Genomic DNA, 17,074 nt, shown 5'->3' with positions numbered 1-17,074 from the left:
CCCATTTATTTAGGAAAATGTCATATCAGGCATTTGTGTTTAATTCTGTTTTAATTTTAATTACATTATTGCGAAAGTGCCATTTGTTTATCTTACAAATTATGAATCCTGGCATCAGTAATGATTGGTTTAGATAATCACAAAATTTCACATATGTTCACAAATGTACACATAGAACTTTCCTTTCTGGTCTTGTTTCAACACTATTTAGCTATTAGTTTGAGCAGTATTGTGAGATCAGGTAGCCCTGGACTGTCCTTGGCAAGGTACATACTAACTGCACTGAATTACAGTGTCAGGTGTCAAGTTCTTTGTGCTTCACGTTGCCTGGCAGATGCCATGCCCATTTACTGTGGTTGTGGTATTCCCCACAAGACAATGCCCATTAGGTGTGTGATGTGTGTGTATGTCATACATGTTGGTGTTTTTGCTTACAGCTTTTAAAGAGCATCTCTTTGGCTAAATCCAGCAACAGTGTTTAACACAGAGTGAACCATTAACAAATGAACTATTTTACAGCATGACGGGATTTCACACCATAGAAAAGACAAATGCCACCTACGTTTTGATACGGTTTAAAATTGTAAAAATAAAAATTTTAAAAAATGACATGCCTTTCTCTTTTAGTAAATGTCACACATGTCTTACCTCTTTTACATTTGGCATGGGGTTAAATCCGCATTGATTACAGACAATGCTTTTGCATTCAGTGCAGTTGTTGTAGTTGGGAGGTTCCTTTGCACCCACGTTGAGCGCCACCTTACAAAGTGGACAAGTGGATTGCCCTGCTTTAGGAGGATTTTGGGAAGTTGCTGCTGCCTTCGGAGTCATTGATGGGGATTTTGCCACTGACTGCTGAGGTTGCTCTTGTTTCTTGCCTTGCTCTGGCTTAAGGACAGAAGAGGGTTTGGTCTCCTTTGTGGGCTGCATTTTTGGAGAAACTGGTGGTGTGGTTTTAGGCTCATCCTGCACAGCTGAAGCTATTAAAGTAGATGCAGAACTGAAAATGGAGGAACCAAAACCAAACATCTTCCCACTCACTGACTCTTCTGGCTTTGCAGCTTCTGTTTTAGCACCGCCAAAGCCAAAAAAACCTCCAGACTCCTGCTGGGGAGCTGGGGTGGCACTGCTTTGCTTGCGTCCAGGTTGACCAGTCTGGGATGGTTTTTGAGATGCTCTCTGGGTCTCGGGCGTCATTTTCTGAACAGGCGCCGGGCTGGCTTGTTTTTGACTTTCCGGTCCTTTCGCAGTTTCACCCTTAGCTGGCACTTTTGTCGACTGCATTTTCTGAGGCGAACCTGGTGCTGACATGTCTTTTTTGACGGACTGAACTGGAGACGGTGTCTGGTTTTGAGGAGCAGGAGTTTTGTTAGGTGTGGCTTTTTTCATGGGAGGCCCGGGTGGTTCAGAAGTTCCTTGAGCTCTCTGTATTTGGCAGGTAAGACAAAGCCACTCACGCCCCTAAACAAAAACACACAAAGGTAAAATGTACACATGATGCACAGAGGTACAATAAAAATAGATATGAACTAATAATAATAATATTTTTTTGAACATATTTGTAATTGTAAAACAAAAAAGTGGTTCAACAAAGACACACATTATTTTAGCCACACCATTACAAGTTAGTTTTAAGTTGATTACAGAATCAAGTTTCACATAATAATTGAAATACAAAGCCACAACTTACATCTGAGTCTGGGGGGCTGAAGCCACACAAGCTGCACACTTCAGCTTTACAGTGTGTACATGTTTTATAGTTTGGAGGTTCCTTGGTATGCACATTAAGTTCTGTTGTTGTACACACTGGGCAAAGAGTCTTAGCCGCTGATTTTGGCTGAGGTCTGCCTTTGGTTGCTCCTGGTGATGACGACCCTGCCTGAGTCTGGCCAGGTGTACCAGGTCCCTTAATCCCTTGTTGTTGAGGCCCACGTTTGTCAGAGGACTGCTGCCCAATTTTTGGTGACCCCTGCTGTTGCTGTCCCAACTCAGTCCCAACCTTTGCTGACCCTTGTACACCGGCTTTCGCAGGTTCTTGTTGCTGAGTGCCAGGCCTAGCGGGACCTTGCTGCATCCTTCCCTTAGGTGGGACCTGCTGTTGCGATGATAACTTAGGAGATTCTGGTTGTGCTCCACTCTTAGAAAGACTCTGCTGTTGAGCTCCAGGCTTAGGTGAACCTTGCTGCGTTGGACCCTTAGGTTGGTTTTTGGGGGGTTCTCCTTTAAGCTGGGCATCAGGCTGTGTTCCTGTCTTTGAAGTAACTTGTTGCCCAGCAGGCTTGTTTGAGGGTCCAGTCTGTCCATTCCCCCTAAGCTGCGGTGAGCCTTGCTTAGGAAGAGGCTGGGTCTTTTGCATAGGTGGACCCTGGCCTGATTTTTGGGGGCCCTGCTGCTGTTGTGGGCCCTTTCCAGAGCCTGCTCCCGCCTGTTGCTCTCCAGATGGCTTTGCCCCCTGCTGGGGAGATGATTTTTTGTCCCCCTCTCCATCGTCTCCAAACAAACCAAACTTATTTACAGCAGAGGACACGGCAGTTAGGGGATTAGCCCCGCTAAGAAATTTGGAGGAGAACATATTTGGGTCTTCCTCCTCCTCCTCCTCCTCCTCCTCTTCCTCCCCCTCCTCCTCCTCCTCCTCCTCCTCCTCCTCTCCTTCCTCCCCCTCCTCCTCCTCCTCCTCCTCCTCCTCGCAAGAGCTGGAATCTACAGGACTGTCAGAGCCAGAACAGGATCTGTCTCCTCTTTGCCCTGGTTCTCCTGCAGAGGCCTGAGGGGGAGCTGGGGCTGGACCTGTGGATGGAGCATCTACAGCCCCACTGCTGCTGGTACTGCTGCTGCTGCTGCTGCTCCCTGGGTTTTCTTCTGGCTCAGCATCTACGCCAGACTTCCTACATGCACGGCAAACAGAAAGAGAGAGGAAGCATGAGATGACGGGGAACAAGACAAGGGGGAGGGATATTGACAGAGAGTGTGAGAATTTACTGTCTCAGCCAATATGCCATTTGATAAACAAAATAAAAACAGCGTACTAAGAGGTCATGGATACCAGAAAAACTGATACATCGCACATGATAACACACATCCACTGGGCGTTTGATCCTTTTTATACTAGTAAACTGAATTGTGACCAGATATGTTAACTGAGCTCAGTGGACCTGGCTTCAGTGGGTTACATAATCTATGTTAACTCTCCACTTAGAGAAATGCATCTTTATCCAAATCCGTAAACTGCACATTTTACAACATATCGGAGGAATATTCACCTGAATACACTGTGTGTACAGTGTGGAATAAACTGCATACAAGAGCTTGACAAACAACGTTTACTTTCATCCTGCCTGAAACGATTATCATTTGCATAGCAATCGCCGCCTCTACACGGAGAAAGCCATAAACGATTCAGCTTCACTTTAATTCACTCTGCACCGACTGTTGCTTTCAGGACCATGGACAGAGTCAGAGCCGCTCCGTTGAACACAGGGTACACACAAATCTCAGAGATCCCTTTTGTCCAGACAGCTCTACAATATTGTAGACCAATGCTCAGCACAGGGACCGGATACAGCTCTCCGCAGACCCGGCTACAACAAACCCAGGTCAAATGACCGTTTCTCCTCTGCTGCTTTTTTTTTTTCTTCTTTTGCACCGTGAAATAAATTGACTTTCCATCACCCAAATGGCACCTAGTGAGAAATCTCACGCAGTACATGCTTTACAGCAGCAAGGCGAGTAAACACAGGAAATAGAGCTCTCTCCCTCCCTCTCTCTCCCTCTCTCCCTCTCTCTCTCTCTCTCTCTGGAGAAACTGCAGGCACATCCGGGTAGGCTCCCATAAAATAATGAATGGGAAGTAAATACAGATATTTTCTTTACAAAAGCACCATAAACGACAGTACATGTCTGGTGTGAGCCTCTGTGTTTCTCAAAAGGCTATTACAGTTGGATTTGACGTTTACTACGCTCTGCCCACTAGCAGCAATGGTTCACCCATAGGCGGTGGGTCTGATGCATCCACAGCGTTTCATATAATGAGGAAGCAGCATGCATAAAGCCAGACCACTCTAAACCGGACTACATGCATAGTCCGCAGAAGAAATGATGTGATGACAGCTCCGAGCACACAGCTGAATGAAGGGGGGGGGGGGGGGGGGGGGGACACACACATTATCATCTATTTGAGTGTCCTTGACCAGACGCCTCTTCAGATATTTGGAATGGCCGGTAATATTATAAATAGTTTTAAACCAGCCTAAAAGAGAGCTGAAACCCATCAAAAGCCCTGTCATCTTTGTAATTTCCCGAAATACCATCTGTTATCCGCTCCGTGTCCCCCCGCTCATCTCCTCCCACCCTGCAGCCGAGCATCCTTCACCCTCCACGGTCACAATGTCAAACGCCGAAGCGCGGCATTCCGGCGAAAGCGACGGAAACTGTACCTTCATCAGCAGCTGATGTTGTCGGACTCCCCATGCTCCCCAAACCTCCTCGGATATCCCCCGTCCGTGTCTGACTGATCGCGGAGGGATGGAGGGCACGGGGCAGCAGATAGAGAGCGATCAGCATCCACTCCGCCTCCCTCGCCAGTGCGCAGGCGCCGCATTTGACAGGTGATCACAATATATATCACGCACGGAAATCGAAATTAAAGGGGACAAGCGATTTATTTCCCCACGAGTCACGTGCGATCGGCGGCGCAGACCTTAAGATTTGGCCTCACGCGTGATGTGCTGCACATTTTCCCAGTGGCCGTTGACATATTTGAAATGTCACTGCGGTGATCATTGGCGCTATAGGGGCATAATATGATTTTCAGCTCCGAGTGAGCTGGGCCATGAAAGCAGATATATTCAAGTCACTTGAATCCCATTCCACAGTATTATTTGTAGGCGTGTTTCTATAATAACGATCTCTTATGGTGCTCACTCGCTTCTTCCTACAGTGGATATACTGTAAATTAACACAGTGTAGAGCACTGGAGGCAAAGTGTGTGGATTTACAGTTTGTCTTGTCATTTAATACGCTGGTCTAGATTGTGTGCATTCACACGCCTTGTGAAATTGCATGCCAGTTCATCAAGGAGATGGTGAGGCTGGCCACGTGAGACCTTTGTCTAGCTGATACGATTAAACCAGAAATGTTCTCGGACACTTATAGATCTCCATCTTAAGCCTAATCATTCAGCCTGGTCTAAGCACGGTAGCAGAGTGCAGCATAACACAGATAATCTTAGCCAAAAAATAAATCACCAAATCTATTGCTAAATTGTCCCTTCATATCTTTATCTCTTTGTCTGTTTATCAAATGCAACGCCCCATCCATGCAGACCCGTACTCAGACCTGCTTCGCAATAATATGGTAGATGTAATCTACACCACTTCCAGCTTGGAACATCAGTGTCTGGGTCACACTGACATGCACCGATCAGTCTCAGCATTAAAACCAGTGACAGGAGAAGTGAATCACATTGACCACCTCGTGACAATTCAGTGCTCTGCTGGGAAACTTTTGGACCTGGCATCCATGTGGCTGTTACTTAGACATGTACCACCCACCCAGACCAGACCAGGCACCCCCACCCCATAGCAATGACATGCCTTGATGGCAGCAGCCATCCCCAGCAGGATGCAGCCTGACACAGGCACACACAAATATGAAAAACAGCAAAAGGTGTTGACCTGGCCTCCAAACTCACTAGATCCCAAACTGATCAAGTATCTATGGGATGATCCACAGAGGCCCCTCCCCTCAACCCATAGAACCCAAAGGCCCCCACTAACAACATTCTGTTGGCAGACACAACAGGACACCCTCAGAAGGCCCATGTCCATTCTCTGATGAGTTTTGGAGGCACAAGGGAGACCAATACAAGATTGGGAAGGTGGTCATAATGTTATATCTGATCGGTGTAACATTTAGTCTAAGCAAATTTTTTTTTACCAGATGTCTTTCTTCAGCAGTTCTTCCACTATATCTGGACATTTTCGTTTCAGACCTGATTCAAAGGTAGTCAGTTATATTACTTTTTAATGGTGATGTTCAAGATAGGAGGTACAAAGCCCCTGTTCAGTCTGTGTAGCCTTTTTCTTTTCTTGCACTGGTCTTCCAATTCTGGCACTTCTCCCGCAAGAGTATATTTCACAGAGCAGATGTGATGTGAGGAGACAATGTGGACAGTCTTATCCTGTCCTGCTGTCAGAGTGTTAAAAAGGGTTAGAATATATTTTTCTCTTTTTCCAATTCACGTGTAAATCATGATCCTTGACAGGCTCTGACAAAAAAAAAAATAATAAAACCTAACCCTAACATAACATCATATTTGTATCTCAGGTGTTAAAATTCATATTTCTTCTTCCTGTTGAGATGTCTCACATACTAGAGCCTACAGATCACCCTTCTCCCACAAGGAAAAAAAAGACCACCAGTGATGATTACTTATCATCAAAGGAAATGATTTCTGTGTCATTTCTAAACAGTCACATGTCCCCCACACTCGCATGCAAATTTACACACAGCATGCAGTCGATAAATCCCTATTTGGTACGTGGTAAGCGTGAGTGAGATGTGTGGGATAGGATGCGGAGCAAGTGTTGTGTGGGCGTGTGGAAGAGTTACGTCACGTGTGATGTGTGAGCAGCAGAATCGCCATGATCTCTCTTTGGAAAGCGCCAGATTTGGCTTCGCTGCAGACACACACACATACACACACACACACACACACAGGAAACATTCATCAGCACAACCTCCATCTGCGGATATAGGCTGTAACTTTGGTGTGGGCTCGCACACGGGCCGGAAATCCATTAAGTAATCTTAGAGGGCTTATACCTACTTCATCCTCACGATCTGGTACTTAAATGTCGTTCTGGTTTGCATAATAAGTGATGATCCTCTTCCTGATTTGAGGGAGTATGAGAACAGATTCTTATGTCAATGCATACTTATGTCGACAACTTTACGGGTCAGAGATATTATAGAGAACTATATGTTATCTTCGCCAGACTGTTTGCATTCGTCTGCTCAGGGGAGCTGTGTTTGTTCATCAGTCAACAACGTTATGTAAGACTTTAAGACAGCAGGCAATCACCAGATGTGGGTACCATGATGTTCTTTTATTTTGATCTCTCCCTGCTTGTCATTTTAAACACAATCTCCACTGTCACTATCCTTTAACTCCTTTATTTTTCCTCCCACGTACTCTGATAACAACAGACCAAGCTAAAATTCAGCACTGAAGCATCACTCACTCGTGTACAGTCACACCCCAAAATGAATTTCATGCTCTTGTGTGTACTGAGGAGTGAAAAGATTTCAAGCCGCTAATGGGAAACAGAAAAGGGTTGCTTATAAAAACATGTTTTGCCTGCGGGTTGAGAGTACATTCACACGAGGGACTGAGATAAAATTCCTTTTCAATATACATTTATATGCCATTCCACGTCTTAAACAAATACTTTAAGAACAACAGGCAGAAACAGAAATGACAGACATTTCAAGAGATGGATAACGTCAGCCTGAGCTAATTGAGCAGAAACTTGCAGTTCTAGGTTCAGCCCTTGAAGTCATATGATATTTATCAAATCATGCATCAAGTATCAATATCTCGAAAAACGCAAGGCTAGCATTTGATATAATGAGCATTAGTGATGAATATGAAAGAATAACACCCTCTGGTTCCTGTTACATTGAAATGAAGAGCAAATTAAACCAAGTTCATACAGTGCAGCTTAAAGAGAAAACTGATCTTCACGGAAATCTTCACGAAACATATCCTGATCATAATTTCGAGTACATAAATACATTGGCACCCCCAAGTGTAGCAGTAGTATGTGTTTTAGCTGTATGGGAAACCCCTGCAGGTGTGTGCAGGACCTACTAAGACACAACGGTGACAAACTATCTTGCCTTCCTTGGACAAACATAAGCCAATTAACACAAACTTTTTAATGTTATTATACCTGGTTTCCTTAGTCTAACCGTTAATATAGACATTAGGGCATGTTCCACGCCTCTTTTCTACAGTACTGCCTTTCTGCTCACTCAGGCGTGCTCCATTAGAAACAAAGAAAGACATCACATTTATACAGCATTTGTATTCTTCTCTCCACCACTGAGCTTTATCCCAGCGCCTGCACATCTATGTCTCTCTCTGGCTCTTTCAAACTCAAACAAACTCAAACAAACAGAGCTGGGAAGCGGTACTTATCTCAGTCTCATTTTAATTAAGCTGACACACTGGAGCATAATTTAGCCTAGCAGATTCTAACTCCCTAGGCTGTAATTCTCACGGATGAGACTGCAACCTCCACAACAACAACAACATCGGCCAAACAGACACTTACAAAGTGCCCGTTTTTCCAGCTATTTTGGCAAAGGAACTAGTTTCCATAAAGACACACCTCTGACGTTGACCCTTGAGGAAGGCAAAGCAGTTTTTTCCCGGCATGGTTTTCTCTGGAGCAGAGCCGGAGCAATGTGGAGGAGTAACCTGCATGGAGGTGTATTGCCGTCCTCTCTAGGTCTCTAGGTCTTGGTGCCTGAGTATTCGGCAGGGTCACTGTGTAATCTATACAGTAACCTGATCACACACACTTTGCCAGTGTCATTAAATTTACATATCTACCTCGGGGAGGGGAAAATATGGACTCACAATACTACTCTCTAGATGGGTGCAAAAGCCACATAAATGACTCAGATAAACATTAGTTAAACTGGTTATACTTGATGGTGTTCAAAATGAGGTTGGCTTGTGTGATGTGATCTAATGTAAACCATTATTGTTTGTGTCATATAAACTGCCAGAATACATTAGCTTATGTTGTCTGAGTTATTGGATCAGAAAGTGGAGAGTAAGGAGAATATCACATATCTTCTGTCACGGATACTTTTTCCTCCAGAACACCTTGTCGTTCACAGCCAGACTCAAGCCGGCACTGTGTCCCACTTTAAAAGCGTTCCAACAATTTAACTGACTGGCTGATAACTTGATTGTGTTAGAATGCGTGCATGATACGCAGGTAGAGTTACAGAGCATTGGCAGTCTGCTGTGTGTCCCCTGGGCGAGTGGTTTGTGCTTCCTCTCCTTCTCACTCAGCATTGTGAGAGAACACTGTCGTTAAAGCCACCCAGTCCCTTTCCCTGATGAGTGACCACTGTTATCTCCCATACTAAAAATACTCTTAAAGGAACAGCGTCGACAGGACATCAGTGCAGCCTTATCTCCGTTTCCCCTGTTCTTATCTCGCTTTTCCCACCAGCCCCTCCCTCTGTTGCCGTTTCATGGGAGAATTTTGAGGATAACACAGTTCACGCCCCCAAATCGTGCTAATCAGCGAGAAAGAAATCGCTGCTGATCAGAGACTGGCAAAGGAGAATACAAATGTTGGGTTGAAAGGAAATATAACTTGTCTCCTTTGGAAATGAGGACATTAAACCAATAAATATTAAAAAGATAAGAGAAATTGCGGATGCAAGCATGGGAAGAGAGTGCAAAAGCTGTCTCAATTATGCTGCGTCTAGAAAATAAAAGCTTGAAAAGCTTTAATGCTAATGTAAGCCTTTATTCAAATTGGCAAATGCATTAAAATACATCAAAAGGGCAAATTTAAAACATATCTCAATTTATCTGAATTAGGGATATAGTGTTAGGCAACAACGAGAGTTATTTATTTGTATGTTCTCTGTGTTTCTGTGGTTCAGCTTCAAAATCTTTTGTTCTTCCAGGATCCAGTGATGTCACTGGATCTTGTAGGAACTACAAGCTGTTTTCGCTTGTCTTCTTCTGGGAATCCGAGGAGGGTACCCTAGATGCTGCTTGAAAATCATTACTAGCTTCTGTTAACTATGTTTCCAACAGCAAAAATGGCATCTTTAAATGTAAGCGGATAGGATGTATCTGACGAGGATGCTTTTTACAGTGTAATGGCTGACACATCCAGGGTGTTTATTTGAGCCAGTGTACACAGCTGAAGAAATGTAGTGGAGAGTAGAAGAAGAAGTTCTCCAGTGGAGAGAGGTCAAGGGTGCAGCTGCAATAGCTTTGCTAGAGGAAATGGCCGGCAGGGAATGTCCAGTAACTTAGCAGCTGGAAGCAAACGGCACCTAGTGGCGCCTCAGACTGTTTTCCAATACCAACAGAAACTGAATTATTCTGCCGCCATAAATTTCTGCATGGGGTGTTTTTGTTGGACACCAGGCTTGCTTCACAATGCACATAAATCTTGCTTTCTTTGACGGAGCTATGCTGGAAACCCTCTTCAAGGGCCGAAAGGGCAAGATGACCATTGAGAGAATTACCTTGTTTTGTCATGTAATGCTGTGTTTGGTCATAGGTCAAGTAGTACCTAGGGTGGTGATTCACAGCAATGATGAGCAAGTGGTTTACTCACATATCCTTGTTACACAGATGCATTAAGTTCATGTGGCTTTTCTGTGTTCTAGTAAGACAGTGAATTAACGTTATTTCCTCTTTGTGGGCAGAGAGAGTTAGCACGCCTAGTTTATTACATTTCCCCTTTAAGTATGACGTTCATGCTGTCTGTATTGCACCAGACAAACAGTGTTGTCTTTTATCATTTCTATCACTAAAACTCAATGGAAGGTGCATGTACTATATCTGTTTTGTGTTTCCAGCAATGCTTCTTCCTTATGATCGCAAAACAAAAACATGTAAAATGAAATCCCTTTATCACAACTATGATGTTGTTGGTGAATAGACATCAGAAAGTTTGTAGAGGTTCTCTGAGGTCTAGACAGCAGGCTGTATATAATTGAAGAGGTGTAAAAGAAGATGGGGTTTTAGACTACCCGGGGACTCCTGCCATGCCAGTGTACAGTGTCAGAGGTAACCTTGCTTCAGCTAACATGCAGATACTGTACACGTGCTTAGTTTGCTTTCAAATAAATCCAAATCAATTCCAGTAGTACTGTTTGCAGCACTTTTCTTTTTCACAGTTGCATTTAGTGTATTTTGTATTACATTTTAGATCTATGGATTCACTTTGGGACTGGTGTCCATTCATTGTTGCACAATATAATAACAACATGGTATTATCAACATGTTATATGATTATTTTCACGTTAAAGATGTATAATGAAGCAGTAATGAATGCATGTTGATTGAAAGTCTTACTTCAGGTACCCAAAAAATCCAGCAAGGACTAAATGGAATAAAATGTGACAAAATAACTGGTAGAGCTATGATCTTATCTGCGTGGGTAGAAATAATGGGGAAGTCGAATTTGACTGAATGAGCAAGTGCTGCTGAAATTGCTCAATTTCTAGATGTCTTAGAATCTCTTAGTATTTATCTCTTGCCACTTGAAAGCTACTAGTGACCTTGCATGGGTGTGTGCATGTGCCCCAGTCTCTAAGAACACGGAGAATAAGAGGCATCACTTTCTGGTGTACTTTTCATCAGGGAGTTATGCCGTACACTCTAATATCATCTCCACTTGCACCTGCTTGACGTAGGACTAGTGAGCAGCAGAGAAACTGCACCACCACCTGTGTGCACAAGTGTTTGTACGTGACCATATATCTGCATGCGTGTGTCTTTGAGCGCTCGTGTGTACGAATTGAGTATGCACACTGTACTCAACCTGCCCAGGGAGAGGATCCATTCTCTCATCAAATATTCACCAGCAACCACAGGCTCCCAGCTGCCTGCTGCTATAATGCACACACATTGCCGTGTTATTGGTTCCCGATGCATTCACTGAAAAAACGTGCCTCATAAAATGTTTGAACAATCCATTTTTAGAGTCTTTTTTTTTGTTTTAGTTTGTACAACGCCCCTTCGAGTGTAAGTGCAAAGTAAAGAAATAATTCAAAGGCATAGATCAACTGAATAATATGTGGTATGCTCATGTATTTTTTAAACAGTCATTTATGTATGGTTTTGAAAAAAAAAAAATAGGGCATTATTAATGCTAACAGGTACAATAATTTATATCCACTGCTCAAAAGTGTGACTGGGGAAGTCTAAGTTGGAACATTGATCAGCCGGTTTATCAAGAAGTACAGGTGTACACTACTCTATTGTTTATTGAACTAATAAAGCCAGAGTGTAATGCAATGCATTTACACTGCTACATTGTCTTAGTTATTAACACTACTTTCACCAGTTTGCTGTATGTTGATAACAGCATCTGCACTGCAATTGCTTTGTTTGTGGGAGAAATTGACTTACCATTTTAAAGGGCAATTTGATTGTTTTAAAAACATTTTTTTTTAAAAATGCACAAAATTATCAGCAGAATGTGAAGAAATATAAGCTATGATGTCATGTCAAACTCCTGTTGAAGAGATTCCGGTGTTAGTATGCTAACCAGCTAGCGCCGGCCTGTCAAGTTTCTTAATGCCAGTTGCATGCAGTGTAACGTGTGTAATTGAACACTAAACACAGTGATGGAGAAAGCTTTTGGCAGGCAGGCAATCTCTGAGCAAGAATGGATGTAAGAACTGGCCAGTTAGGTTTTGTCTATTTAGCCTAACATGCAGCCTTGCTGTGCTTCGCTTCCTGCCATATTAGCATCAGGTGACAACAAACCTGGGACGCTTGGTTCCTGATGGATTTCTATGCTCTAGCAATCTCTCTTGCTGGCCTTGCTGTTGGTTAGTAGCTAGCTAGTTGCTAGTGTTGGTGAGCATAGCAGTGGACCTACATTCGAATCAGCACAAACGTGTTTATCGAATTTGTGACGTATACATTTTAGATACAGATATACTCAGATATTCCACCAAGAGAATTTGTATTGGTGGGAAGTCTAAACTTGAATGACTCTGATCCAAGTCTTACCCTATCACAGTCCTTATTTCGAGGATAAAATAAGTAATCCCCAGGCTGGCATCTTAAAAATAAATAAATATCAAAATCAGTCTTTTGAATGGCTCTTTAAAAGGAACGGATCCACAAGATCCAGCTCCCTTCAAAGAGCCATAAATCCCATGTCTCCTCTAGAGTATACTTCAATGAGTATTCAAACACAAATAAAGGGATCTCAGCACACATTGAAATAAAAGTGGCTTTTGCGACCCATTCTGGAGAAAGGTACTATACATTTTTTACAACCCATTTTATAAATAATTCCTTTAATACTTACATAAATATCCAAATTGCGAGGATATCATTTGAAGGATAAAGTGATGTTTTTCTCTGGAGGTAAATTTGCAGAGTTAGGCTTCATTTGAAAGCCCTTTCAAGTGTATAGTCCAAGTAGTGAGCACTGCAGGGCGGTAAAAAGCAAAGCCTGTGAGCTAATCACTGATGTATTACGTTCGAGACAAATCTAATTTATTCACTTACAAGGCATTAGAGTCCTACAAGACGCTTTGAATAATGTTTCTGAAAATGTCATGAAGGGTGAACAATCTGCTTAAGACAGAGTTAAACGGAATTAAATCACTCATATAAATCCTGACATTTTCTGTGGAGGAAAATTCTGTCTGCATTTGCAACATCTGTTCACACTGCCTGAAGCGGTGTCTCTCAGTTTCCAGTCTGGGGGCCCACGGCTGATTCAGCTCTGGGTAAAATATTTACCTCGGCTTTGCTTTGTTCAGCTCTCATCTTACCTCCGCAGTGAGGGGAGGCTGTATGTTTTATCGTCTTCAGAATATCACGCTTGGTTACGTTTGATTTTCTTTGACTCAGCCATTTCAAGGATGGATTGAGAGTTCATAACATATAGGAAAATGAATACCTTTTATTGTAATTCTTTTTCAGCAAAGACAGGCCTTTCAGAAGAGAGACTAACTACAGTTAATGAGCAGATCCAAACATTGTCGGTATTCTCTCTCCCTTTCTTACAGCTTTGATTATTGACTTTGAAATAAGGCTAACTTAACATGTTTAAATGAAAAACACTTGGGATAGTACACACATTCACATACAGACATGTCAGATATAGGCATACTGATGAGTGAATAGAGCGGCTCAGTCAACACCTAATTCGCTCCAGTGGACAAGGCAAACATACTGGTTGCCTACAGTATGTGCTTACTCAGTCAAATACAAGGCCTTGAATACATGCATTTCTTAAACTATAGAAAGCTTTCAGGATTTCCAGCAGTAGGTATGGATGAATTCTTGCTCCAGCGCTGCATGCCTAAAGTAAAACTCAACACATCCAGGTTCTGATTTCCTCAAGGTGCAGAACCAGCGGCTTGACCGCGTGTGACGCTCGTTGTTTAACTTCTTCGGCCAGCTGTTGCGGCTGACACGGTGCAAAGGTCACGGTGATGTAATGAGAAAGACGCGGGGATAAAGAGAAGGATTAGAGGAGAGAGAGCAACCCCCACCGGGACTCAAATGTAGTGATTACACCCAGATTAATGACACAGCATTCACTGCTTTACAGACATGTGCATGCATTTATGGCGAGCGCGTTGCTGTGATTTAATGAATGCAATCATAGAGATACTAGAGAAGGCTGCACAGATGCATCTGTATTCAGACATTCTGCTGGGAATATGTTACAGAGATTTTTTTTTAGCTGTGCTGAACAGCATTACTAATTTAAACTTGTCTGACATGCACTGTATTTTAGGGAATCTATATATATTTTTTTTTTTTACCTGCGTCAGGTACTTGTCTAGTACATGCACCAAAATTAGGCAGCAATATGATTCAAAGTTTGTTAGTCCCAGGGGAGGCAAAACCCGAAGGTGAAAAGAGCACAGAGCTTCTCATCACATGCCGCCCTGGATACACGTTCCTCTTTCCTTTCCTTCTCCTTTTCCCTGCTTCATTCACTTCACTTTCCCTCTCTCACTGAATCATTCCGCCTTCATCAGTAACATGAAAAAAAAAAGCCAGATGATCTACGCCTCCCATCTTTCTCCCCCCTGTGACTGCCCTCTCGAAGCTCCTTGTGTTTGGTGAGTTATGGGAGCCGGGGGAAACATCACAGGATGACGGGTGGTAGTCATCTTTTATACATGCAGAGTCCACCCTGGGAATTTGGAGAAGCGCGCACGTGCATCCCGGTGAATCATGTTGAGTGAGAGGTCTGAATTTTTAGTATCTTGTCGGGGTGTTGCATGTGGTTTTGCAAGCAGCGTGTAGGAAAAAGAAAAAGATCCTCGATAACAGATGAATAAATAGACAAATGCATAACATTTTGCAAGGGTCAGTCCGACCCCTCTTGGTGCTGGTGGTTTACTGTACTGCCTGCTGAGGGTAAATACTGTACCCAGTGACGGCTGTGTCAGTGAGATAACACAGAATATATGCTGATACACTGCTGTGTGTGTGTGTGTGTGTGTACACAGTGTATTGATGTCTATATATTCACTTTGTGTATTTTGTTCATGTGTTTTTGCGTACAACTGGAACCCCTTTTGTTCTGTTAAATATGGAGGGCAAGCTACTGCCTGTCTATCCCCTGATAGTGCTTTCCCTTCTCTCATCAGTTTGCTTATCTGTGTGGAGAGCATTTTATTTGATGGTTGACCTTCACTTCGTTTCACATCTAGAGATAAAAATAGATTTACTCTGTCTGAGCACACGAAAATATGCTCAAAGTGAAATGGTCATATAGGTGAACAAAAACAAAGAAATAAAGAAATATTAAAAGCTGGGGACAGAAAAATAAATAGTTTATGAAAAGGTATGTAGTATACGGTTTTGGTTGGGGGGTTGCATTTCAGCTTTGGAGACACGTAGAGATACATCTATTCGTGCAGTGTGCTTTTCATCCTCATTTGAACAGGCACATATTGACGACACAAGTGTTACAAGCTGCATAGAATCATTTAGTGTTTGTTCATTTTCTGGTGCCTCATAACCTCCTTCCATCTGTGACATTTTCACTTGTAATAAAGTGTTCTGGCGCACTGGCTCCTGATGGAAATAGCGCCGTGCGGGGACAAACAAAAGACGACATAAAAAGAAGATTGGAGAGGGTGTAAATGAAGAGCGGAAAGAAGGATCATCTTTCAGAGTCACAGAAACGTGCACCATATTTATTGCAGTGGCCTTTGACCCTTCTGATCCATTTGTAGATCAATGAAAAGATTTATGGCATTTCATCACTCTTGAACCTTGAAATGTGCGCAGTTCCCAATTCAAGCTCTTCTTTTGCATCTGTTCTCGAAGCTGCTCAGATGTGTTGGGGTCAGAAGCTCCATCTGGGAGGAAAATGCCAGCTTCAGTCCCACAAGAAAATAAGGCACATTAGAGGTTTACTAAACTGACTCATCTCATACAACAGAGTATCGCTAAGGCTCATGACAGGGACCATCGGCTAGAGGGGTCCAGGGACCGGAGTAGCAGTGGTAAAACTTGGCAGGAGGAAAAGAGGGAGCTTTGGTGAGGAGATAAGCTGAACTGGTTTGGAGCCTGTTGCTATGGTAGCCGTGTGGAATAAATCAGCAGAATGAATTCCATTTTGAAATGCCTTCAGCCCCCCACCGACTCAGGTAGACCTAGACAGAATTCGAATGAGTCTGGTGTCCTAGTGAGCAGCTACTGTTAGAAAAAAAAAATCAGCGCTTGCAAAGTAGTGTAAAATAGATTTCACCAAAATGTGCCGTATTACATAATTTGAAAAACAATCCATTTTTAATTTCAAGTGACTAATTGCCTGATGAATTAACATCACTGTAGTTATTTCTGGTTTAATCTAAGTGACCACTGGTCCAGGGACTCTCCCTATTTGTGTGTGTGTGTGAGTTAGAGTTGTGATGTTCGCAAACGAACTGAATTTACCAGCTCTTTAAAACGTTTTTTTGTTTTTTTTTTAAGCTTTGCTTTGAGAAGTGTTGGTGATGGAGCTGGTGTAGTGGTGAGCATAGCAGTGGAACCGGGTTCAATTCCCGGTCAGCGCAATGGTGTATTTCTCACTTGATAAATAAAGTCTATCTAGAATATATATTTCAGATATTTACTCAGATATCCCACCAGGTGAATTTGTATTGGTGGGATGTCTAAGTTTGAATGATTGTGATCCAAGTCTTACCCTATCAGAGCGCTTATTTCGAGGATAAAATAAGTTACCCCCAGACTGGGATCTTAAAAACAATAAATCTCAAAATGAGCCAGTCTTTTGAACAGCTCTTTAAAATTAGTAGATCCACG

General features: G+C 42.9%; 1 protein-coding gene across 1 annotated transcript in view; it reads right to left on the bottom strand.

Annotated features, from left to right (window-relative positions):
- pclob (piccolo presynaptic cytomatrix protein b) overlaps positions 1-2,572 on the bottom strand; it is a gene marked incomplete at its 5' end in the record, with an annotated part of 52,963 nt that extends 50,391 nt beyond the window's left edge. Inside the window, 1 exon segment of the mRNA XM_084555977.1 lies at positions 1,691-2,572. Within this exon segment, the coding sequence (XP_084412103.1) occupies positions 1,691-2,572 (882 nt within the window).
- Between the last annotated feature and the right edge of the window lie 14,502 nt (positions 2,573-17,074).

The sequence above is a fragment of the Chelon labrosus genome (genome assembly GCF_963514085.1).
Source record: "Chelon labrosus genome assembly, chromosome: 11".
Lineage (NCBI taxonomy): Eukaryota > Metazoa > Chordata > Actinopteri > Mugiliformes > Mugilidae > Chelon > Chelon labrosus.
This window is presented reverse-complemented; position numbering and strand designations above follow the sequence as displayed.